The sequence below is a fragment of the Lepidochelys olivacea genome, assembly GCF_965140295.1.
Source record: "Lepidochelys olivacea isolate rLepOli2 genome assembly, chromosome: 3".
In the NCBI taxonomy this organism is placed as follows: domain Eukaryota; kingdom Metazoa; phylum Chordata; order Testudines; family Cheloniidae; genus Lepidochelys; species Lepidochelys olivacea.
In genome coordinates this window covers 182955472-182982952 of record NC_140413.1, presented here as the reverse complement: position 1 = coordinate 182982952, position 27481 = coordinate 182955472, and the positions used below count along the sequence as shown (strand labels likewise).

Genomic DNA, 27481 nt, shown 5'->3' with positions numbered 1-27481 from the left:
CAGTAAAAAAAATCTGTCAATGTAAAAAAAAGGGAAAGAAAAAAAAGTCATAATTATACATATCCATAATGTTTCCTCTTGACATTTTTAAAGACCAATCTAGTTAGAATTCCTTCTTTAAAAAATCTCAGCTGGGCAAACAAATTAGACAAATGACATTTTTTGAACTCCTTCCTTTCCCTTTGTCATTTTCTTCCTTTTAACTTCCCCATACTCTCCCTGCTCCTGCTGAAGATTCTCTCACTCCCCCAACTCCTAACCAATGACTCCTGAATAGCTCTTCCTGCTCCTTTCACAGCTTTCCTCCTCCCTTGAGGGTTCCCAGCTGTCTGAACACACCTCCCAAAAACTGACCTTGTAAAAAATCCTGATCCCTTTGAAGTCAATGAAAGTTTGGCCACTGATTTCAGTGGTGCCAGGATTTTACCCAATGTCTCGTAATAATAGATTAAGAAAAGGTAAACTGGACAAATCAAACTTTCCCCAATTAGTTCAACTGGCTTGCCCACTATTGTAGTTTTGTTAATATCTACCTTTATTTCTCCTGTGCACTGTAAGCCTTCGAGGGAAAAATAACCATAATGAACATTTGGCTTGCTATGTTATCAAGGGCAGATTTTTAATTCTCAGCTACTAGGGACTGAAATCAGATGGCTGTTAAAACACTCACAGAAATTTCCCATTCCTTCTTTTTACAGCACAGGGGATGGGGGTGGATATCTTAATTAGTAACTAGTAATCTGTGACAGCATGCCTGAGGTGTTGGGTAGGAATTGTTAACACTACATTGAAAAGGAGCAGTAAATAGCTCATATGACTATTGCAGCTCTATGTCACTGATTCAGTTTACAGCCAGATCAAAAGTACTACCCATCAGAAATGAAGGATGGTCATGCGGCTAAGGCACTAGGCTTAGACTCAGGAGCTCTGAATTCAATTCCGGGCTCTGCCCTAAAATTCATGTGTGACTGAGGGTAAGTCACTTAACCTCTCTGTACAATAGGAGATAATAATCATCCCTTTTCCCCACCTTTTATCATCTTTGTCTATAAGATTTTAAGTTCTTCTTGAGAGGGACTTCTCATACTATCTGTGGGTGCTGAATTTAATGCAATGGGACCCCAAATTTTGGTTGGGGCTTCTATGCATTACCATAATACAAATAATTAGAGCAACAATAATCTGACCTCAAATGGATGGTTGACAAGAAATGTTTTGGTGGATTTGCTCCTGTTTCTTGCAGAAATGTGGCCACATCAGAAAAGACATAATTATGACTAGCACCTTAATGTGAATCTCAAGAGTGGCCCAAGAAACAAGAAGTGGCACACCCAGAGCAATATTAAGGTATACTGGCAGAGCAGCATGTAGGGAAGAGATGTGGACAGAGGATTTTAGTCTCTTGTTTGTATTATACTGGACTCCTGTGTCAACACAGATTGCAAGAACCTGCATCCCCAGACTTGCAGTTTCTAAAGGAAAAAAGGATTTTGAGAGAGGGGAGTTTCTACAACAGTCCTACTGTCATCCTATGACAGCTCAGAAGACTTATTATGTTTGTAGCAAAAAGAGTAACTAGGTAAATGATCCCATCATCATATAACTGTAATCACACACACAAAAAACTATGTTCAAAGAACATTATTAAGATTGCAAAGTCAAGCAGTCAAAAGTAGGAAATGCCATAATTCAGGTTACTTGTGTAACCTCAGTTCAGATCCTTTGCGTGTATCCATTATGATACAGTCATTAATTACATGATCACATACTATTTTTTCTACAGGATCACTGTCTCATTCAATTCACAGGATGGACCGGCTCTGGAGATGAATCAGGGGTGCATAGTGAAGGAGACTTTGTCTAGAGGATCTTGCTTCATTTGTTGCAGGAGTTAGATGGATGGTGCTCACTTAATAAGCAACTATTCAATATTTTATTTCCTCCTTCACTACACAGCCCTAATTCTTCCCCAGAGCAGGTCCATCCTGTGCATTGAATGGCACAAGGTTCCTGTGGAAAAATAGCATATGATTATGTAATTAAAGACCATCATAATGCATACACGCAAGGGGGAGGGGGGGAAATATGGTTGCACAGGCAACCTTAATTCTGACATTTCCTAATTTTGACTGATTGACTTTTCAACCTTAATAATGTTCTTTTAATATAGTTTTTTTGGTGTGTAATTCCTAGTGTTTTAAAAGAGCAAACTGGAAAAACAGAAATTCCATCTTGTGACCGTATATTGACTCCCACGTAGTTCATATGCAGAGCTGAAACCTTTAGATCCACTTACCAGGCCTCTGCCATTGGAGCTAATGATAGCAGTAGTATCTTTTCATTCTCTGTGTGGACCAGCACTAAATACTGATATACTTTGCCAGCTGGTTTCACAGATATTTGCTGACAGCAGAGGAATGGTTCCATTCCAGGCTTTGGAGTGGAGTGCTCTAGTGGGCACAGATTCTTCAATCCATTTCCCACAAACATGACCCCTTCTGATCATCCCCTCCAACCTCTCCTTGTCACAGTCCCATCTCTGGCTTCTCATCCCAGTCCCATTCTCTTCCCCTCTCTCAGTCTCCTCCCCTCGGGTTTCTCATCCCAGTCCCAGCAAGTCCCAGTCTAACTCTGCCAAACTCTCATTCCAGCCGCCCCCTACTGGGAGTCCCAGTCTCCTCACCCAGCGAGTCCCAGACTGCCACCCTACCCCAACTCCCTGTCCCAGTTTCTGCCATATTCTCAGTCTCCTTGTCTCACTCTACTCCCCTCCCTTCCCTGCAGGTCCAGCTCATATCCCCTCTTCATTTAATCAGGCAGCTTCCTTCTCCACACTATGTGCCTTAGGCGGGAATCGGGAGATGAGGAAGGGTCATTAAGAACACAGCTCTTAGTTGAGGTGCGAGAGGTACAATTGCAGGGCAAGTCCTGCTTTAGCCCCAGGTGGGGCATCCCCAGTGCATATAGAATCTTTGGAAATTTAGCCTCTAAATTTGAGGAAATCAGAACTGAGGATGTATGAAAGGCTTATAACTTCATCATATTGGAGCAGGCTTTCACAGGTATGACAAAAGGCACATCCCTGATGCAAGGGTCACCTGCCAACCCCACCATATTTTAAGTCCCTGATCCATCATGGGAAAGATAGAGCTTCGCAAAGAAAAGATCACCAGAAATTATTTTTTACCATGGCAAGACAATGTATTTTCCCCTAGTTTTGTTCTTGGAAATGGCTTTATTTTAGCTAAAATACATGAATAAAAAAATCAGTCTGAGGCAGCTACCAAGCTCACCAAATTTAGGCCAAGCAGTTAAAGTTTGGCAAAGTTATGAGCAACTGAAAACAAGGTTTTATAGTGGGAAGAGTCCAGCAACTGTATTTACAGGTGGTGCTATCATCCCTGCCTACAATTCCACATATAGCCCAAACCTGCAACTGCATCAAGTTGCCTTGAATTCAAGTTGTGAAGTTTTATGGATTAGTATCTAAGCAACTGTGGAAGCAAATCTGACAATAACTATGGGCAACACCCTGATTTGTTAAGCAATGTAACTTTGATTCTATACTATATCAAAAAATTAAATTACCACATCTACAGTAGTCTTGCAACATTGATATGTTTCTTTCATTTGTTAAAAGTCAGAATCTTTTGTTAGAAAAGATTTACAATAAGACAGAAGGATTTTTTGTATATCCTTAATGAAAATCTGAACTTAATGTATTCATATTTCAGGAACAAAGTTTCTCTATTCATACAGGCTGTGAATGTCAAGTGTCTATTCGGAAGAGATTACCTGGTGAAGATCTAAACCATTGGAAAGAGGGATTTTAATGGTAGCGTTGACAAAGTGTTAGCTACACCATCACAAATACAACTCTTTGATATATTATTCCCTTATGGTAACAGACAGCATTGAAGCTGCCCTGTAATTTGGCACCTCAATGCTTCAATATTAATGTAATGTGGCAATGTTATTATTTTTGCTATTTTCCAGGCCATAATAGTGGTATTTGTTTCCAAAAATATGACATTATGCTCACTAATGTAGTTACACTTATGGACTGTGGTGGTGAAAACAGATGTAAAGTCATAGAAAGACTCAGAGCATTTGATTTAGTTTTTGCTGTTGTTGCCAGAGTTATTTTCAGCCTACTCTTATGAAAAGGCTGAGTGCCCGAGGAGGACAGTTTTCACTCCACAATCTGCAGTTACTAATACTTAAGATATTTGTAATGTTTTTTCTCAGAGGAGCCAGGATGCCAACCATTTGTAAGAATAGTCATTAACTGTCCTTTTTGCACAATGTTCTATGTAATCCTATTTTGTGAGAACATTTTCTAGTAGCCTGCTTTGCACTTAACAATATAACATTTCCAACACACCACATCTACAAAGCATTGCTGCCATGCATCTCCAAGTGTCATATCATAGCAGAAGTAGTGATAACCTCGTCCTCATTGTGGGTCAAGACATCCCTACATTATTTCTCTTTCAGTAACTAGGAAATAGCACCATGTAACGTGTCCCTACCTGTGTCATCATGGGCATTAATGATCTGCAAGTGTGATATATCTGTTACACTGGATGCACTTAAAAAGTTTCTTCTGGACTGAAAATGTTTACAGATTCTAGTGATATTCCTGAATATGGTCCCCTATGCTGTAAACTGAGACATGCTGGCATGAATCAGTTTTCACAGAGGATATTAGCTTCACTCTTCCAGGAAGTACGTTCCCTGATCACTGGAATCTTTTCCTCCCCACTTACAGATATGTATAGGACATACTCAGTTTGTCAGAGGAAGAAACTGCTTCATGCTTTCCTTATTTTGAGCTGAATTTTGATACTCTTAACTTATGCTGAATAGCACTTTATAAAAAATCTCTTACATGCATATATATATGTATTATGGTATTTTTGCATAGCTATCACAACTATATTTTTCTGTACTACTTTTTCCCCATTTTCCGTTTCCTCTGAACTTTCTGCTATGGAAATTAAGGACCAGGCGAGAGGTATGTAAGTGAAGACTAGAGATGACATGACGTCAAACTTTCATGAACTGAGGTCAGACTAGTTGACAGTAGTTGAGCAATGGTCTAAAGTTGCCGTTGGGGAGGTCTAGATTGGATATTAGGAAACACTATTTCACTAGGAGGGTGGTGAAGCACTGGAATGGGTTACCTAGGGAGGTGGTGGAATCTCCATCCTTAGAGGTTTTTAAGGTCCAGCTTGACAAAGCCCTGGCTGGGATGATTTTGTTGGGGTTGGTCCTGCTTTGAGCAGGGGGTTGGACTAGATGACCTCCTGAGGTCTCTACCAACCCTAATCTTCTATGATTCTATGACATACTGAAAATATCAACCTAAAAAGAACAACATCATTTGTACAAATTTCAAGAAATATCTTAACTAAGACTTGCAAGAAAAGTCAGGAAAAGTAGCTAGACAATGCTTTCTTCTTAATCCTCTGAAAAATAGTAGGATTTTACATGCTACACTTATCAAGTCACAGATAATGATACTTTATTATTTTTTTAATTTTTCACATTATTTTGATAACTTTTAAAGTGCTACCTACCTTAAAATAACCCAGTTTTTTTGTTACTCTAATATGCTACATGCATCCTTTTGATATACTAAGCATTCTGTTTTACTTAGGTTTGTAAATATGAAACAGGCAAATCCAAATTTATGAATTAACAAGTACAGAAATTTTCTTATTTCAGAATACTGGGGCAGATTCTCAGTTCCTGTAAATCAGTGTAGTTCTGTTGGCTTCAATGGAGCAATGCTAAAATACACCAGTTGAAGACTGCACTTATTATGTTTTAAAGTGCACTTTATTCTTCAGCAGCAAAAAGTGTTATTACTAAAATGGCATGAGACAATTCTGCTGTCCTTAACTGAGCCAAATTTTTCTCGACATCAGTGTAAGCTCAGCTCAGTTAAACACCACTGAATTTTACCCAGTGTTTTGAGATCTGTAACAATATCGATAAGACACCCATGAAAGTGTATATGGCATCCAAATTAGCATCAAAACCAACTGCATTTAGTAGTACCAGAACCCCACCCATTTTACCTGCACATCAGGCCTCTGAAATTTGGAATTGTGTGTCTGAAGGCTTAATGGTAGACTCTCTCCTAAATGCTTTGAATCTCCCATTATGCATTCTATCAGAAAGTGCAGATATCCAGAACTGGTTTTCTTCCACTTTTGTGATGGGAGATCATGAAAAAATGGGTATAGTTTGGGCAACAATTAAAAATAATAACAGAAAACCCCAACAATGGGAATCTTATGAGAATCTTTTGCCATACATTTTCCATATATTTTAATTTCTAATCTCATAACTGCTTGGGACCTACCGTTTGAACTAAGCATTGTTAACTCTTTTGAGATAATCACAGTTATGATGCTGGTCTAGATCTTGTCCAATAAAGAAATGAACTTTGTTGTAGACTGGACAGCCAAAATTGCATATAGTAGCCAAAAAATGCTTGACTAGATATTTATATTAACACTTTCTACCATATTTGGCAGGATGTGGAAACCACACTCTCATTAAAATACATGTACACAACTGTGAAAATCAAGATGCCAAGTCTGACTGAAATGACCTTCTTGGAAATATGCAAAGGTTCCCAATAATCAGACATCTCAAATGGGATAAAGTTTAATCCTCAGTAAGAAATCTTGATAGTTTCTTTAATCAAATAGGCCTTATTCATTGCTGCATTATTGCAGTTTCATACCAAGCTAACTCCAGTGAAATCAAGGGGTCTAGACTGGCATGAAACCAGAGCAGCATGCTGGTGAAGCAGGTCCCATATTTATCACAACTTCCATTTGTACTTGAGAACCAGATGGCTGGTATATGATATTTGTGTTTATTCAGATGAAATTTTAAAAAAACCCTAAAACACTTGGAGTGCTTTTTATTTGACAGAGCTTAATGTGTCACCTAAAGAAATCCACAAAGAAAGATAATGAGCCTTGTCAACTGTTTCATAGTAATTACAGCTCTCATGAAATAAAGTTACAAAACTACAATATAGCTTAAGATAATGAAATATGAAAAGTTTTTTCTAATCAGAAAAAAACTATTTGTAATGTTTATGCAAGGCTCATTTCAAATATGTAACCATCAATTCATTAGATATGCAATCAAATATAATAAACCCAAATTCTTTCACAATGTTAGATGTAGTATTGTTATCCCCCATTTATACTGTAATGCTTTATCACGTTCTTCCTACAAGCATCATAGATTTTCTCAGAGTTTTGCCAGTTCAATTAACTATATAATATTAGAATAATACAAATTTCAGACACTTTCTTTAAATACTGCCCTAGAGCTGTAAGGCTTTTAGATAAGCATTCTCTGATATACTTACGGTCATTGCACAATGGTCCACTAAAGGAGGTCATACTGCAGTCACAGCTGAATCCATCCCACTGCTGTAAGCACACTCCTTGGTTTGCACATGAATCCTCTTGGCATGTGGTGCTGGGGCCTGATGAGAACATACAAAAGCGACTAGCATTTTGTCTTTCAAAGTAACATGTTTTGTCTTTGGATCACATGGTAGTTGCCAACATCTTAAACCTAATGAGCAAAGGAATCTAAAGTAGAATTTATTTAAAACTTTCTGTGTTATGTGGAGGCATATAACATTACAAGATCTTTTGTTTTGGCTCTAATTCTGACAGAACAGAATTCATAAAGAAAACAAGGGCAGTAGGGATGTTAACACTGTAGCAAGCTATGGTTACTTTCACATCACACCATTAACAGGTTAAATCTTTTCTTTCATGAAATTAATGTATTTATTCTTTTTCCTGCAAAACGTGTTCCAACCAGCAAAACCAGGTACCATGGAAAATGGGAAATAAAGCTACACGAAACAAGATCAGAAAATTAAAAACAAGCTAGGAAATGAAGCTACATTGTAATGTACCTGAAATCCAAGAAAGTACTTTAAGAAAGAGCTGAGTCTAAAATAAAGAGGAGTTGGGGGATGGGTTTGCAGGAAGGAATGTTGGCAAGTATTGATTCACATGCTTTAGTGATCCCATGCAGGTTCTTTTTTAAACAGAAAAAAAAAATATCAGAGTACTAATGAGCTGGCATGCCCAAATGTGACATACACATGAAAAACAAAGCTATTCTATTTCTAGAGATTCATAACTAGACCACTGAAAAATAAAAGAAGTTTTAAAAAGGTATGATCAAAGCACTAAAGCAATCACTATACAAACATATTCAAGACTGAAAGCCTTTATGCAAAATATGCCGTAAAATGAAGGTTCTTTATCATGTTTAGGGGTAAAAAGAGAAAATCTGAAACAAAACAACACACTTTATGGCAGGAAATGTACAGAGCATTTATTGTAGAAATCCAGCTGTGCATTCTGGGTTTCAGTCTTGTTTAATACACACAGGGCTATCTACCTTGCAAATCAGCTTTCATCAATGCAACTTTGTCGGCAAAATAAAAAAAAGGCAAAATATATTATATGTTAGTAAGCAATATTGAAATGGCAGCAAACACAGGAAAAACATTCAGAGTAAAGTGCATGCTGCTGTTAAAAAGAGAAAGAAATGCCATATAACACAAACAAATTAATGCTAATAGCCATAAATCTCTAGGCAAGCCAAAATGAGAAAGCAGTAATTTGCCAGTATTTTACTACAAATATAATGGTTAATTGAGCTGATGACATGTAATGAAGGAAAATTAAAAGTTTTTTTTCTTCTTCTTGGATAGATATGAATGCATTAGCAAAGTGAATGCATGGCTGCATCCTGAGTAGTCATTTGTCATGTTCAGATACAGTGAATTCTAAAGTCATTAGCACATTATCGCTTCCCATCTTCCTCTCCTCTAGACCTTTCTGTATGACTGGGAGAATTAAGATAGAAATATACATTATGAACCATATATTGCCTTGGATCAACATACACAGATCTCCCATTGGCATGCACTAATCAAGGAAATAATATGGTCCTAATCCTTATAAAACCCTTTTCAGACATTTTGGAGACAGAGACATCCACTTAAATCTTATTTTAAATTAAATCCCACTGAAAGTTCCTACTGTGGAATTTTCTAATCTAATCGTATAAGAATCACTCATTTGGGGGTATTTAACAAGGCCCAAAATCTGTGAGATACTTAAGCATGTGCCCAGTTTAAAGCACATAAATGTGACTAGTCACATGCTTCAAGTTATTCAAGTGCTTAAGTACCTTGCTGAATTGGGACCCAAAAGATTGTCACAAGACTAGGTCTAGCAATAGAGTATACTATTGACCACAGGTTAGCCAAAAGTATGAATTAGCTCTGATATATTTAGCCTGTGTACTAAAATGCTGGTATCTATCAGATTAATCTGAAATTTTATGCAGCAGCTGATGATCTGCATTCAACAAAGAAGGGACATATAGGGCAGCCATTCCACTTTCTTAGCAGTTTTGAGTTCAAAAGTTTTTCTTTAAACATTTGGGCATTGCATCATTCTTTGGGTATTATGATGGTTGACAAGTCACTCACTTTTTTAAAAAAAAACAGAATCTGCTACTTGGACACCTTACAAAAATGAAGTGAAAATATCTGTAGGTGTTTAAATGCTATATATACATGCATTTATTTACACTTTTGTTATGCAATGTTAGATCTCATCATCAAATTAAAAGTAGAAAAAAGTCATGCAGAAGTAAAGTAGAAAAACACAGACACCGAGGCAAAAAAAAAAAAAATAGAATAAAGTGAATGCTAAAATGCATGAATGTAGAAGGAAATACTTTTTGTAACTTATGGAACAATTGCCTTAATGAGTTTTTGCTATTGCTCATATCATTCTGAGTGTTTATGGCTTTGCAGCTCTTGCATATTATGTGTAAATATTTCTCCAACAGAATTTGCTAAAAAACACAGATTGGTTACAACCATATGACTGGTTTTAAGTGTAAATAATATTTTTTTAAAAATCATACTTCTTGACAGAATAAAGTATGTTTAACTGATGCTAGAAAATGTCAGTAAATATTACCATTGGGTTCATAATTTTATGTACATATTATAGATCTATTTTTATTTATCTAAGCTATTTAGTCAGATGCGATAATATGCAGCTTTGAGTACTTGTGGTATAAATATAATTTTGTTTCATCTTCGTTGCGGACTTTTTAAAATTGACTGGATTTATTTCTTTGCATGGGTAGTCAATTTTATATTTGTAAAGTAAGGACATGGATCGGTTTGGGAGTTACACATTTAAACAAAAGCTTCATATTACCTACTGGTCTGTCTTGATGTCTTGTGGCACATCAGAAAGGTAACTCAGAAGTTACCTTATGTCACCACTGTCCATCACCATGTGTGCTGAAGAAAATATTAAACTTTTCTATGGCAGGCCCTGATCCCACTTCAACTGAAGTCTATGGAAAAATTATTGAATTCAGTCGAGCAAGATCTGGCCCTAATGACCAAACCATAAAAGTGACTGAAATGATCTAGCTTTCGGTTAATTATTCGCAGGTCTATTAAGCAATTTTTTACAGTTCTATCTTTATAGTTTCTTGTCACTGAAGTTTTGTCAACAAAGAGGTCCCCAAAAAGTTTAACGTCTATTCAAGAACCAAAACTACATGGAGTTCAGGCATTTGTTGTTGGCGGCAACCCCGAATTCCTGTGATCATTAAAAACTTGACTTTTCTGTCCCACCTGCCTACCTGTGAAAAGTATCACAAACTAGGCCATGATCTTGCAAACACTTATGCACATGTGTTACATTAAACACAGAAGTAATTCCAATGAAATCAGTAGGATTTCTCATGGTAGCAAAGTTAAGCATATACATATAAGTGTTTTCAGGACAATAACCTAATAAATAGAAACCCTGATCCTGCAGGTGATAGCGCAAGGGTGAACTGTGGCAATGGGTCTCTGAACAGACATAGCAGTCTGTCAAATGCTATCAATTGTAGGATGGAGACCTAAAGGGTATGTCTACACTAAAAAATTAGGTCGATTTTACAGAAGTCAATTTTTATAATTCAATTTTATACAGTTGATTGCGTACGTCCACACTAAGAGCACTGAGCCGGCGAAGTGGGTCCTCACTACTATGGCTAGCATCTACTTACAGAGCGGTGTACTGTGGGTAGCTATCCCACAGTTCTCGCAGTCTCCTCTGACCATTGGAATTCTGGGTTAAGCTCCCAGTGTCTGATGGGGCAAAAGCTTTGTCGCGAGTTGTTTTCGGTACATGTCGTCGGGCCCCCCTCCCTCCCTCTCTGAAAGCAATGACAGACAATCGTTTCACGCCTTTTTTCTGTGGTCCAGTCCGCCGGCCCCGCTCAGCCCGCTGTCATGCTTGCCATACCACAGCAAGCATGGCGCCCGCTCAGCTCACCGTCACCGTCCGTCTCCTGGGTGCTGCTGGAAGACTCGGTACTGCATTTCTACACAGCAGCAGCTCCTTGCCTTCACGGCAGATGGTGCAGTAGGACTGATAGCCACCGTATGTCTCCTGGGTGTTCCTGGTAGACCTTGGTGAGGTCGATCAGGGGCGCCTGGACAGACATGGCTATCCTCCTCTTAGAGTGGGAGTGACTCCAGGTCAGTCTTTTCTTTAAGTTTCGTCTCATGGAGATTCAGTCCTGCCTGGAATATCATGCGAGCTGGAGGCTTCTGCCTCAGGCTGCTCTCCCCGCCAGCAGCATCGTGCTGTCACACCTACCCCAGCCTGCCCCTTGCTCCCATGGCTTATAGAGCCTGGACAGTAGTAAGGAGCAGTTCAGCTTGTGGAATGACAAATCCAGAATGTGAAGGATTGCACTCTATGGGCCACGTTAAGACTATTTCAGAGTCCTAGATAGCATTTAGTCCCTATAAAAGACTTCATGAAAATTTCCCCCCACCCCTAACAAAAATGTTAATTTATCAGAGCAGCTGAAAGGATAAGGAACCTGGGACTATAACTTAGAGAGAGCTTCCATATTATTTAACTCATAATTGATATAAGTCAAAGTAAAATTTCACAGTGCGATCTGTTCTAAGATTAAAATTGCAGGAGGGGAGTCAGAAAAAGGAACAGGGACCTGTTTCTACCCAGGGACCTTTTGCATGTTAGATGAACATGATAACCATTACACTACAGAAACCCAACTTGAACATATCCCTCGCATTGTCCCTATTATACTTGATGTAACATGTGGTTGTACATTATTAATAGTTCGGTGTGTCATGGGCCTTCTCTTTTTTTACCACAGACTTTGCCAAATGCACAGGAATGTTTTTTCTAGCTACAGAATCTACCTAATGCAATGTCTATATCTATGGCCTTCCTGCTAACAAAACAGTCATGCCCCCACCCAAGGCTGACACAGCGCAGAGTGCATGTGACACAGTGACCTGGCTTGGGCAGGATCGCTAGCGAGGCATGATACTTTTGCTGTTAAGCAAATACAGCAATTCTTTCCTGGCCTCTGCCACTGAATGTCTCCATGCATTAAGCTGTGCCCTATCAGTGCAGGAGGACTGCATGAGCCTGGAAAACATGTCATTGCAAGTGCGTTTTTTTCGCCTTCTGATCTGGAATAACCACAGGGATGGAGATGACAGGGGGAGCATAGAAACATTCTACGCTCTATGATTCTGGGGGGACTGCATGGTCACCTGTGCTGCTGAGTGCTGCTGAGTTCGCCATTCTGGCCAAACAGGAAATGAAATTCAAAAGTTCCAGGAGCTTCTCCTGTGTACCTGGCTAGTGCATCTGAGTTCAAAGTACTGTCCAGCTCAGTCACAGTGGAGCACTCTGGGATAGCTCCCAGAGGCCAATACCATCAAACTGCATCCACACTACCCCAAATTCGACCAGGCAATGTCGATTTCAGAGCTAATCCCCTCATCGGGGAGGAGCACAGAAATCTATTTTAAGAGCTCTTCAAGTCGACAAAAATGGCTTTGTTGTGTGGACGGGTGCAGGGTTAAATAGATCTAACGCTGCTAAATTCTACCTAAACCCATAGTGTAGACCAGGGCTAAGTGAGCATGTACAATTCCAATGCTCACAATTTGGTCAAAAGTCTCAGGATATTTGGCATTTTTCTCAAAGTCTCAACTCATACAGTCAATTGATTATATGATCATCTTAAAGTAAGTTCCTATCTCTTATGATTAATGGAGAAAATCTACTCAGAAACCAGAAGGCAAATACAAATATTATGATTTTTAAGCCAATCTCATGATTTTGGGCTCCTGTGTCATGATTTTTGAGTGCCTAGGCTTGGCAATATTGCAGTCTTCTCACATAGGGGAGAACTTTAAGAAGCTGACTGATCAAACATGAGCAGCCAGTCTTCCTCAAAAGGAAAATAGATCATATAAAACTTAGAGCTGTCAAATGATTAAAAAAAATTAAACATGATTAAATATGAGTTTTTAAAAAAATAATTGTAATTGTGAGATTAAAAAATCACAATTACTTGCAGTTTTAATTGCACTGTTAATAATAGAATACCATTTATTTAAATATTTTATATGTTCTCTACATTTTCAAATATATTGATTTTATATACAACACAAAATACAAAGTGTACAGAGCTCACTTTACATTATTATTTTTATTACAAATATTTGCATTGTAAAAAAAATAAACAAAAGAAATAGTATTTTTCATTTCTCCTCATATAGCTATTATACTGCAATCTCTTTATCGTAAAAATGCATCATAAAATGTAGAATTTTTTTAATAAAACTGCACTCAAAAATAAAACAAGTCCACTCAGTCCTATTTCTTGTTCAGTCAATCGCTAAGACAAACATGTTTGTTTACATTTACAGGAGATAATGCTGCCCGCTTCTCATTTACAGTGTCACCTGAAAGTGAGAACAGGCAATCACATGGCACTTTTTTAGCTGGTGTTGCAAGGTATTTGTGTGACAGATATGCTAAACATTCCTATGCCCCTTCATGCTTCGGCCATTATTCCAGAGGACATGCTTCCATGCTGATGACGGTTGTGCTCGACAACGATCCAAAGCAGTGCAGAATGCTGCATGCCCATTTTCATCATCTGAGTCAGATGCCACCAACAGAAGGTTGATTTTCTTTTTTTTTTTTTTGGTGGTTTGGATTCTGTAGTTTCCAAATTGGAGTCTTGCTCTTTTAAGACTTCTGACAGCATATTCCACACCTTGCCCTGCTCATATTTTGGAAGGCACTTCAGATTCTTAAACCTTGTGCTGAGTGCCGTAGCTATCTTTAGAAATCTCACATTAGTACCTTCTTTATGTTTTGTCAAATCTGCAGTGAAAGTGTTCTTAGATTGAACAACATGTGCTGGGTCATCATTCAAGACTGTCATAGCACAAAATATATGGCAGAATGTGGCTAAAACCACAGGCAAGAGACATACAATTCTCCCCACACCCCAGGAATTCAGTCACAAATTTAATTAACACATTATTTTTTAAACAAGTGTCATCAGCATGGAAGCATGTCCTCTAGAATGGTGGCCAAAGCATGAAGAGATACGCGAATGCTTAGCATATCTGGCAGATAAATAGCTTGCAATGCCAGCTACAAAAGTGCCATGCAAATGCCTGTTCTCCCTTTCAGATGAGATTGTAAATAAGAATCAGGCAGCATTTTACAGGAGATAATGCTTGTTTGTCTTAGTAATTGGCTGAACAAGAAGTAGGACTGAGTGAACTTGTAGGCGCTAAAGTTTTACATTAATTTGGTTTTGAGTGCAGTTCTGTAACAAAAACATCTAAATTTGTAAGTTGCACTTTCATGATAAAGAGATTATACTATAGTACTTATATAAGGTGAATTGAAAAGTACTATTTTTTTGTTTATTTTTACAGTGCAAATATTCATATTAAAAATAAAAATATAAAGTGAGCACTGTACACTTTGCATTCTGTGTTGTAATTGAAATCAATATATTTGAAAATGTAAAAAAAAATCCAAAAATATTTATAATAAATTTAATTTGGTGTTCTATTTTTGTTTAACAGTGTGATTAACACTATGATTAATCCCAATCAATTTTTTAAATTGAGTTAATTTGTTTTGAGTTAATCACTTGAGCTAACTGCAATTAATTGACAGTCCTATTAAAAATGCTATTGACATTACATGTTTAGACTGGACTATATTTTATTGACCTGGATATGGATAAGAGCTTGCTATTAATACTTATGCTCAGGTAAGTAAACGTAGGCTACTCCTGTCTGATTATCTCTCATTTTATATGACAATAAACTAGGTTAAATAATCAGTGGTGTTTTCATTATTCTGATGACTTCTTTACCGACTGTTCATCTCTTTTATACTGTCTATGTACATAAATGGGTGGTTAGGGTTATTTTAGTTTAGGAATGAATGTGAAGGAATGGTAGGCATGTCAGTCCCAGGATATTAGAGAGACAAGGTGGGCAAGGTAATATGTTTTATTGGACCAACTTCTGTTGGTGAGGCAGACAAGTTTTGAGATACACACAGCTCTTCTTCATTTCTTTCCCAGACCGATAGAAGGCCTGTGTGGCTCCAGATCTTCTCTCTATTACCAACAGAAGTTGGTTCAATAAAACATATTACCTCCCCCACCTTGTCTCTGTGAAGGAATGGAATAGATAGTAATCAAGGTAATCAATGAGTGTTTAGTTGTCTATATGGTGACTCTAGCGAAATCATATTCAAGGATTTTAATTTCTTACATTCTTTTTCTTATTTTTATTATTTTAAAATATATATTTTGGCATGCTGCATTATTTCTAGTACATATTAAATTAAAATTAATATGTATTTTATTCATGGGCTCTTCTGTGGTGCTTATCATTGTCTTTATTGCACCCCTCACACACGTACTAACACTGTTGCCAACTCTCTCAATATTATAAGGAATCTCCCGATTTTAAGCTACTCATGATGCTGTTAATGGCCCAATCTTACTAGCTTACTTTTGTCTGGATCTAAAGCCTTTAGTAATTATGAAGAGACTCCCATTGACTTTAATGAGCTTTGGATCAAGCCCATTAACCAAAACCATCACTGAAGGTAAAATTGACTTCCTGCTGATTCTTAATGGGAATTCTCCACAAGGACACAGGATAGGATGGCCCTCTAAGGGAGGTGGGCTCAGCCCCATGACTAATTAAGCTGGATCTCAGGGGACGGCTTTAAGACCAGGGATCAGATAACAGCCTGAAGGTAACCTGGTTCTCAGATAAAAGACCAGTAAGCATCACAGTTAGGCAGAAAAGTGAGGGGAGTAATTAGGAGGCCCAGGACTAGGGGAAAGTACCTGGAAGGCAGCATTCCACTAGCTTGGATCGTGAACTGGGCCTCAGTTCACAAGAACTTTTAAGCACCTATAAAATCAATGGGATTCACAAAGCCTGAGAGCAGTGCCCCGGCTCTCTATACAACAAACGGGGAAAGACAGTTGCCTTCAAATGGGATTCCCCAAAGTCAGCATGCTATGAAGCTCCTCACTTAAGAGAACTAATGGGAGATGACAAACTGTGGTGTCTGTGCTAAGCCTCACCCATCTCTCAGAGATAGGTGCTTAAGTCCATGCTGCAGGCAGGTGTTTCCCTCTACTTGGGAATCTCAGCTGCAAACCCTTTCTGGGTGCTAGGCACATATACTATTTCAGCAAGAAGCCAGAAGAAGAACCTCCCTTATAATTTTGAGGCTAGTGGATAGGATACTCACCAGGTAGACCCCCTCTCCATCTGAGTGGGAAAAGAGATCTGCCATCTCTCAGGTGGGTGCCCCAACAGCTGGGCTAGGGGATAATCTGATGTGGAAAGGGGAGCTCTTTCATTCTCTCCTGTTGAAGCTGTTCCACTTTGCATCAATAATTTTAAAAGGTCATCGGAGCAGGGGACTTAGAGCCTGGATCTCCCAAGGGAGTGCTCTAACACCCGTGATACAGAGTTATTCTCATGCTTACTCTCTCTCTCTCTCTGGCCCAATGTTGAAGCTATGTCAGTGTGGCTAAATAATGAGAGACTCACTCGGCCAGAGATAGAAAGAATGAATTAAGCTTAAGCAGTTCATGAAAAAACCCAAACATTTTCTTGATCTGAAAGTCATTGAGAGAATATTAACATGGAACACCACAATGCCATTTTTGTAGTCACTTTTCAAAGCAGAATGGTACTTTAGTGAAAGTAATGTACTGGAAGACAGTTGCTAAATTCAGAATGATGTGAATAAAGTGTGTGTAGGGACAGAGAATTGATTTAAACTAATATATAAAAGTGAAAACTCTGTGGAATGAAGCTACTGGAGGAATTAGAGATAGACCGTAGACAAACCCTTAAACATGAACACCCTAGTACTACTGACTCCTTGAAAACAAAATCCACATTTTATAGCCCATCTGCCCTCATAACCAAAACTGTAATCATCCAGGGCAAAATCCTTGCTTTCATATTCAAATGAATCTTTTGGGGCCTAATTCGGTCCTAACTTGCATCCCACACTATTCCACTGGAGCCACTAAAGCTGTACAGTGTGTGACAGAGCACAGTTTGGCCTTATTAACTTCAATGCATAGGAAGATTTACAACCAAAAAATCATAATCTAAGCACTGGGATACTGCTTATTCATTAGCTAATGTCTAAGTATTATATAGAAGCTAATTGTTACTGTTACCATGATTAAATAAAATATGTCACAAACAAACAAAAGACATGAAAACCAGCTTGTCACTAAAGAGGAGCAGAATCTACAGATTATATTCAAGAGGTAAATTAGCGTTCTCAGGTTAGTTTGTGCTTTGTTGAGTAGGTATACATTTCTCCTCGTGGGCATCTACCCTCATTAATAGTGTGCACAAGTTATACTACAACTGAGGCACAACGCTAATTACACAGGTAAAATATAAACCCACCATATAGACAGTACAAATAAACAGGATTCAGCAGATGGGTCTAACACTTGCACAATGAGATATAAGAATATCTGCTTTATATTGGAAGTACGTATGATGAAACTATTATGATGTTCAGTACCTTCACATCCTCTTTCTATTTGCCCGTTGCAAAACAGGGCATCCGAGATCAGATCAGGCAGACGTCCATTTAAGTCAACTGATGCAAGGCAACCTTGAAATCCCTCCTTTGCATGCACCAGTTTTGGTAAGGATTTATACATTTCTTTCGCCACTCCTCCAATATACAAATCACCTGTTAAACAGAAGTAAATATTAGTCATAGAAAAGAGAGCTAGTAGGTCTTTTGGTTTGCTTAAATATCTGGCCTTCTCTTTCTAAATAACATAGAATCATAGAATATCAGGGTTGCAAGGGACCTCAGGAGGTCATCTAGTCCAACCCCCTGCTCAAAGCAAGACCAATCCCCAATTAAATCATTCCAGCCAGGGCTTTGTCAAGCCTGACCTTAAAAACCTCTAAGGAAGGAGATTCCACCACCTCCCTAGGTAACACATTCCAGTGTTTCACCACCCTCCTAGTGAAAAAGTTTTTTCCTAATATCCAACCTAAACCTCCCCCACTGCAACTTGAGACCATTACTCCTTGTTCTGTCATCTGCTACCACCGAGAACAGTGTAGATCCATCCTCTTTGGAACCCCCTTTCAGCTAGTTGAAAGCAGCTATCAAATCCCCCCTCATTCTTCTCTTCTGCAGACTAAACAATCCCAGTTCCCTCAGCCTCTCCTCATAAGTCATGTGTTCCAGTCCCCTAATTATTTTTGTTGCCGTCCACTGGACACTTTCCCATTTTTCCATATCTTTCTTGTAGCGTGGGGCCCAAAACTGGAAGCTGTACTCCAGATGAGGCCTCACCAATGTCGAATAGAGGGGAATGATCACGTCCCTTGATCTGCTGGCAATGCCTCTAGTTATACAGCCCAAAATCCCATTAGCCTTCTTGGCAACAAGGGCACACTGTTGACTCATATCCAGCTTCTCGTCCACTGTAACCCCTAGGTCCTTTTCTGCAGCACTGCTGCCGAGCCAATTGATCCCTAGTCTGTATTTTGTGTTTTGTCACATATTTTTTGGGGAGACACCATCACTACATTCTGAGTGAGAGTATTGAGATGCTGGAACTTGCTCCCACTTTGGTCCAAAATAGCCTGATTTTGGTGATCTTCCAAGCATGTTGCAAAAGACACACATGACTGGGGAGCTTGGAGAGGGCGTAAGGTATGCTTCCAACAATAATGAAGGGGTGGAAAGGAGCTTTTTTGTAAGAGGCTGACTTCCAGACTTCCCAATTGAATAATTTTAATGCTGTGGGGTTTTTACTTTATTTTTTTTCCAGTACCAGTTATGTTTTAAGGCTCCCTAGAGTCTTTTATAATCATCTTTTAAAATCAAAATAAAGAAAACAAGCATAGATTGCTGGTTTGATGTTACCTTCATGTGAATAGATTTTTAGACTTTCTGACATCTCAATGAAAGATAAAACAGGATGCAATATTTGTCTGTTTCAAGTGGCTACAAGTACAATGCCACCATTCTATATGATTATTTTGTATTCTGTGCCATAGGATAAGTAGAATAAGACAGGTTCTTGGTCCCAACAAGCTGATACCCCAATACTACTCACTGTTTTATAATTAGTTAATAAAACTCTTAGGTACTTACATGACCTCACCACCATAGTATCTGAGCATCTCTGAGTGTTTAATGTATTTATCCTCACAACACCCCTGTGAGGTAGGGAAGTGTCCATTTTACAGATGAGGAACATAGGCCCAGATCCTCAAAGTATTTAGGCTCCTAACTACCATTAACTTCAGTGGGACTTAGGAGCCTAAATACCTTTGAGTATCTAGCCTCATGTCACACAGGAAGTCTGTGATAGAACATGCAATTGAATTTGGGTCTCCAGAATCCTAGGTTAGTATCTTAACTACTGTACAATACTTCTGTGACACTCTTTCCATTGGGTGAGCACCCTGTAACTCTCACATTCCTCATCTGTATATAATTGTGATATTGCATATAAAGCTGGCCATGTAAGGTATCAGTGGAAAGGTTATGATCAGCTGAAACCCAGTGTTCCATCTAAATATGCGTATCATTATTGCATATAAAATTATAAGAATTGTGTTGAATGGTTTTCACTAAAATACATTGTGGGTTTGGGAAGCACCCAGGTACTAGCTATCCAGAGACAACAACAAAGGAAGTAACCAATGCTCAGGTGGGTGCTGAACAGACATCACTAGCCATTGTCCAGCAGAGAAGTTGCAGTTTAATGACTCACTCACAGGAGACACACGGGGGTGTTTCTTCACCTTGGAGTCAGCAAAGCCCACCAGACATGCCTGGACTTGTGTTCTCCAAGCACATGGACTAAGAGTATAAAAAAGAACACAGTGGCCCCATGCTTGTCCTTTTCTCCTCCCCCCACCAATGCTGCAAGCAACAAGAACACTCAGAAGATTGAATACTCCAACAGTGAAGATTGGCCCAGGTTTCAAGGGTGAAACCAGTTTGTTATGAACTGTAACATCCAGTGGGGTGAGAAAACTGCTTGATCTAAATACTGCCTAGTGTCTTACAGGTTTAGGATTTAGATTGTGCGCTTATTTTGTTTTCTTTGGTAACTATCTCTGCCTTTTTGCCTATCACTTATAATCACTTAAAATCTATCTTTTGTAATCAATAATCTCATTTACCTTTACATGTGAGTTTGCCTGAAAAGCTTGGTAAATTTGCTCAGGTTTACAAAGGCTGCTGTATATCCACTTTCCAATAATGAAGTAGTAAACCAATTAATAAATTTGCATTGCTCAAGAAAGGGTCTTGAGCACTGCAAGATGGTATATTCCTGATGTACAAGGCTGGGAGCTGGGGGGATTTGGCTGGTGTCTTTCTCTGTGTGATTTCATGAGTGGCTCTGTGAGCATTCACACTTTAGAGCTTACAAGTAGAAGTATGAAGGGGCATACAAATGTTTAGCATATCTTGCACGAAAATATCATGCATCGCCGGCTACAACAGTGCCATGTGAATGCCTGATCTCAGTTTCAGGTGGCATTGTACATACAAAGCAGGTAGCATTATCTCCTGTAAATGTAAACAAACTTGTTTGTCTTAGCGATTGACTGAACAAGAAATAGGACTGAGTGGGCTTGTTTTATTTTTGACTTGCTGTGCTGGCCAACACAAGTTAATCACAGGAAAGACCATATACCAGTGGAGGTTTGTTGTAGTAGAGACACATTCTACCAGGATCCTCTTCCTGTCCTTCCATTCTCCTTACACTGGCATTGAGGGTAGTATGTCTAGCACAGGAACTGCCCCAACAGGTTTACACCACCAGAGAGTTCCTCTCCACAAGGGAAATTCTCCACTAGCCAATTATGGCCAAACTTTCTGAACATCACAAAGTGCAAAGATCATACTGGATATTCTGGCCTTAAGTATATGACCAGGTATGAAAAGGAGCTAGATAATTTATGACTGTTTCAAAACCAACCAACCAAATAACATAACACCATGTGCTAGTGAAAGGTATTGAGTTTCAGGGATCTTATAAGAATACCACAATATTATGCACACTGAAGTACACCTGTATTACTAGTGTAAAATATAGTGGTTTTGACCACAGCTGGAGGACACTGTAGTGCTTCTTTATATGGAAGTCCTTGAGACTTGAAATCCTATATCTTATACAAAAGGTTCTAGGGAATGCTTCAGCAAAGTGTCTTGGCCCTTACATGGAAGGATTATATATAGGGCTGAGAGTAGTTCAGTTTCGATTCCCGTTTAAATTTTGGTCTCTGCTGAGACTGACAGTAAGGTAGCCAATTAATGCCAGTAATGGTGATTGTTAGATTGTCTATAGGGAATTGGACTGAGACCACCAATTCATTTCCCACAGGCCACCAAATGTCTTTCAGACACTAACAATTTTAGTCACTATGGACCAGCCTGTCAACCTGAATTGGACATGAATCAGTGAGCTAGAGATTAAGTACTTTGTATCATATTACTACTCCTTTGAGTCATCCAGTCCACACATTAGCAATATCTATAGCAATGTATACTAAGAAAAGAATAATTAAATCTCATGCTTCAGAACATAAGCTTGTTGCCTGCTGGGGTTCAAGAAGGAATTCTCTGCCCATCTCAAATGGCTACGTGATCTGAAGAGTCAACAATGGTTTCCTCTGGAGCATTAGCTATTGTCAACTCTTGAAGGTAGGACATCAGATAGAACAGAATAGTGGTCTGATCTGCCGGTAGCAATTCCTGCATTCCCACAAATAGGGCATAATTATTTCCTTAGTAGGACTGGAATTGGTACATTTTCAGTCCATTGCATTGGAAATAATGCAGATAATAAAAATGTTCCTTCTTTTTCTCATGTGAAACACAGTGAAAATCAAACCCTAAGAATTTTTCTGAACTACTGATCTGTCAATGGTTGTCTGACATAGATATAATTTCTCTGATTTTATTATGGTAGACTTGAAAGTGGGAAGATTCAGAAAGGTAAAAGAAAGTCAACAAAATACTAGAGCTATAGCACAAAGATTAATTTCATCCTCTTTCATTTCACATTCTTGTCCACTCTACTATAAAACCTAAAGAAGTTTACATTTTCCACACAGAACCTTCCAGATTCTTTTGATTCATTAAAACCTTTAGAGATATTGATTCAATATGATGGTATCCCAATAATGCCTAGACCTGTTTCTTAGGCAAGGCAGTCCACTGTTCCATGAAGCCATGTATTCAAGGGCCAATTATGGTGAATAACTATTACAATGCAAGGTCATAGCAGCATTATAAGAAGAGAAGCTCAGATTACTCCTGTAAATATGTGTTGGAAGTCATCAACAAGATGCTCCCTTAGTTAACCATAAGACCCACAGAAACATGAATATACATAGCGTGATGTGTATGTTTCTGGTGAAATAGTTTATGGTTTAATTACAGCTTCCTAGCCATGATTAATCTTCTAAAAAAAATAGGACCATCGTAATAGCATATAATGTGTTTTGTAAAATATACCATACTTAGCATTGTAAAAGATGTCATACTTAGCAAACTGCTTACTTTGCTCATTGGTGACTTCCTGCATAAACTGGAACATTGGAAATATGTTTGTGATGAGATGAAAAAAAATCTGTGGCAACCATAGGCAACTCTTTCCAGGCTCAGTAAATATCCTGACTAAGCTGCACAAGTAGGACAATTTATCAGCTGAAGCAGCAGGTTTCAAATCACTGAACATTATTTCCTATATGCTTGAGAAACTCTCAGAACAGCAGAAAGCTATGCTCCACTACTTAAAGAAGCACAAGACAAACAACCAAAACTAAATAAATAAAAAACAGCCGCTGGAAAGAATCCAGTCCATGGAACTTGATAGCCAGTGATGAGTTCATAAACCAGACACTACCACAGATACAATTAATTTGGAGAAAAATGTGACATCTCTGCTTGAGCAATAGAACAGTGGTTCCCAAACTTGTTCTGCCACTTGTGCAGGGAAAGCCCCTGGCGGGCCAGGCCAGTTTGTTTACCTGCTGGCGCGGGCCAAGGGACATACTGGCAGCAGCTTCCAGCAGCTCCCTTGGCCTGGAGCAGCGAACCACGGCCACTGGGAGCCGCAATTGGCCGAACCTGCGGATGCGGCAGGTAAACAAACCGGCCCAGCCTGCCAGTGGCTTTCCTTGCACAAGTGGCAGAACAAGTTTGGGAACCACTGCACTATACTAACTAGGCAAAATATTTCTCATCACTGACAAAACTGATGGAAAATAAAAGTAAAATATTTACTAAAGGGAGAGCTGGTTAAAAAAAAAGACTGTTTTGGGGAATTTTTGGATTTTTTAATTCCCTGATATGTTTTCATTAAACCAACATGTGAAAAAAAATCTGCTCTCAAAAAACAAAAACTGAAGGCTTTTTTGGCCTTTGGGATTTTGCACCCATCCCTGTCTTTTCTGCTGTCAAAAAGGGGAAGAAGATGTGCAGAAAGGGAAAGAAAAGGGGAAATAAAATTTTCCAGAAATTTGTTGTTTCTGGTTTTCTATGGAAGAAATATTTTTAAAAGAAATTGCTTTTTTTCTTTAGAAAAAAAGGCCATTTGCTATCAAAAATAGTTGAGATGGGTAATTTTTGACTAGCTTTATGGGCTATGTTAGGATATAGATATTCAGGTCTGTCTGTAAAGGCCTACACTCTAAGAATTTAGGTGTATTCTTATCACTTGGCTAGTGATAGAGGTATAAAAGAAAGAATCAAAACCACTGTCTGCCAGTGTAAGGGCCTTCTCTTACTGTGACAGTCTGTGGCCCTGTGCTTAGGCTCAGGCCTTTGGCTAAGCAGCAGAGGCAGCCATAAGCTGGGAAGCGAACGGTCACATCCTCGCATTCCAAACTAGTCACATTGAAATAAGGTGCTATTGGGCTGTTAGGCACTATCAGGACAGGATTGTATTCCTATCACCTCCAGAGAAAGGGAAGTGCCTAGAAAATGTAAAAGGAAACTTAGTTTGATAGCATCCTGTCTGGCAAGAACTCACTTATCAATAGCTGGGATGTGAAATCCTCACTTCTGTATTGTTTTGTCATTATAGTTCCCACTTTGCTGTTGTTTGTCTGTATAATCTCTGTCTGGTTCTGTGATTGTTCCTGTCTGCTGTATAACTAATTTTGCTGGGTGTAAACTAATTGAGGTGGTGGGATATAATTGGTTACATAATCATGTTACAATATGTTAGGATTGGTTAGTTAAATTTCAGGAGAATGATTGGTTAAGGTATAGCTAAGCAGAACTCAAGTTTTACTATATAATCTGTAGTCAATGAGGAAGTGACGGGGTGTGGGTGGGGGTGGGCATGTGGGTGTGTGAGATGGGAACAGGGAATGGGGGTAAGAAAATTGGAATCATGTTTTGCTAAAGGGGGAGATGGGAACAGGGAATGGGGATAAGAAAATTGGAATCATGTTTTGCTAAAGGGGGAGATGGGAACAGGGAATGGGAGTAAGGAAGTTGGAATCATGTTTGGCTAAGGGTAGGAATGGGAACAGGGACACAGGTGTAAGGCTCTGTGGTGTCAGAGCTGGGAAGGAGGATACTAAGGAAGGAAACTGGAATCATGCTTGCTGGAAGTTCACCCCAATAAACATCGAATTGTTTGCACCTTTGGACTTCGGGTATTGTTGCTCTCTGTTCATGCGAGAAGGACCAGGGAAGTAAGTGGGTGAAGGAATAAGCCCCCTAACAGGCTACATTTTGACTCAAGATGACATGCTCAGACAGGGTCAGAGGGGAAATGTATAACTCCCCTCATGCCCATGTATGGCCACTTGAAGCTTCAGTTTGGGCACAAAAGAGTAAGGGGCACTGTATGGTCACTCTCCCTCCCCTCCCCCCGCCTTCTTTCCCTGGGGCCAGTTTTGTTCAACATCTTTATTAATGATCTGGATGATAGAATGGATTGCACCCTCAGCAAGCAGATGACACGAAGCTAGGGAGAGAGGTAGATATGCTGGAGGGTAGGGATAGCGTCCAGAGGGACCTAGACAAATTGGAGGATTGAGCCAAAAGAAATCTGATGAGGTTCAACAAGGACAAGTGCAGAGTCCTGCACTTGGGATGGAAGAATCCCATGCACCGCTACAGGCTGGGGACCCACTGCCTAAATGGCAGTTCTGCAAAAAAGGACCTGGGGATTACAGTGGATGAGAAGCTGGATATAAGTCAGCAGTGTGCCCTTGTTGCCAGGAAGGCTAAGCAGATATTGGGCTGCATTAGTAAGAGCATTGCCAGCAGATCGAGGGAAGTGATTATTCCCCTCTATTTGGCACTGGTGAAGCCACATCTGGAGTACTGTGTCTAGTTTTGGGCCCCCTACTACAGAAAGGATGTGGATAAATTGGAGAGTCCAGTGGAGGGAATGAAAATGATCAGGGGGCTGGAGCACATGCCGTACGAGGAGAGGCTGAGGAAACTGGGCTTATTTAGTCTGCAGAAGAGAAGAGTGAGGGGGCATTTGATAGCAGCCTTCAACTACCTGAAGGGGGGTTCCAAAGAGGATGGAGCTCGGTTGTTCTCAGTGGTGGCAAATGACATAGCAAGGAGCATTGGTCTCAAGATGCAGTGGCCAAGGTCTAGGTTGGATATTAGGAAACACTGTTTCACTAGGAGGGTGGTGAAGTACTGGAATGGGTTACCTAGGGAGGTGGTAGAATCTCTATCATTAGAGGTTTTTAAGGCCCAGCTTGACAAAGCCCTGGATGGGATGATTTAGTTGGTGTTGATCCTGCTTTGAGCAGGGGGTTCTTCTAGATGACCTTCTGAGGTCTCTTCCAACCTTAATCTTCTATGATTCTATGAAGGAGAAGGGAAAATCTTGCTTCGCCCCTCAATGCCCTAGGGGCCAGGAGAGCTGACATGTCATTATATAAGATCTAGGAGTTGTAATTTGTTGATGTTATGCTCTTGTAGTGGCACAATGATGTCTTACTCTCTACTAAAAGTTGTATTGTTTGGATATAATCTAGCACTAAATTTTTGAAAAAAAGCATTTTTGTTGTTTCTTTGTGACTTGTTCACATTTTCCACTGAAAAAGAGAGAGCCACTGTCATAGCACACACACACCCTCTTTATTTTCCATGAAGGCTTTAATTCCACATTCACAAGGGACAATTAGATTCTCTACATAATTCAATCCATCAGAAAATGAAAATAAGGCAGAATCTCTGAGTGTTGCTAAGTAGAAATCAAGTATATGCAGTAAACACCATTGGGGGTTACAGGACGAGTAAGTCAGAGGAGAATTTAGCCCGTTGTCTACTGAAAGCGGGATCAGCAGACCATGCTCCAAACTCTCTTACACCTGCTTTTCTCTTGTTTACAGTGAATTGTAAACTCTCTACACAAGACATTCATGCTGAATATCTCTGTCTACATATGATCACACATTATGGGCCTTCCTCCTGCATGCTCCCCATACAGGTAACTCCCACAGACTTCAATGTGAGTTACATGATCTAAGCACTTGGAGGAACAGGCTCTAAATTTGTGTCTGTTTATTTGTCTGCATATTGTCTATGTGAACTACTGTCCTCACTGGAGGGAATGACTTATCTGTTCAATGGTAAGAGAGCTGGACACCTTCTACAGGCTGCAGCCTACCCAAAGTAAACCCTATTACTAGTACAAATGTTAGAGTGCTTCATGGGTTGCCTATAATTAACCAACTTTATGTCCAATTATTTTCTTTCTTTCTTTTTTAACATCTGGAAAAAAACGCAAAAGAGATAAATTGTTTATTAAGTTACAAAGTTAACCACCATAATTTATCTGGAGCAAAAGGTTTCTTTTTTTTTTTCAGAATTTGTTTTCCTCCTAGAATTATTTTGATTTTTTCACATATACTCCTGTACTGTCTTCAAATTCATCTTGACATTTTTAATTAAAAAAAAAAAGAATTCAAAGTAAC

The 27481-nt window shown here is 39.2% G+C and overlaps 1 protein-coding gene across 18 annotated transcripts in view; it reads right to left on the bottom strand.

The window, feature by feature from the left end:
* Positions 1 to 27481, bottom strand: part of NRXN1 (neurexin 1) — a 1255052-nt gene that overhangs the window by 569649 nt on the left and 657922 nt on the right. For 16 of the 18 annotated variants that reach the window (XM_084623802.1, XM_084623813.1, XM_084623792.1 and 13 more), the window contains 2 exons: positions 18051 to 18224; positions 7403 to 7522 (listed from right to left, as the gene is read on the bottom strand). In XM_084623802.1, coding sequence (XP_084479928.1) covers positions 7403 to 7522; positions 18051 to 18224 — 294 coding nt within the window. Of the gene's footprint in view, positions 1 to 7402; positions 7523 to 8460; positions 8488 to 18050; positions 18225 to 27481 lie in introns of all 18 variants that reach the window. The other 2 variants (XM_084623791.1, XM_084623814.1) reach the window with 1 other exon arrangement.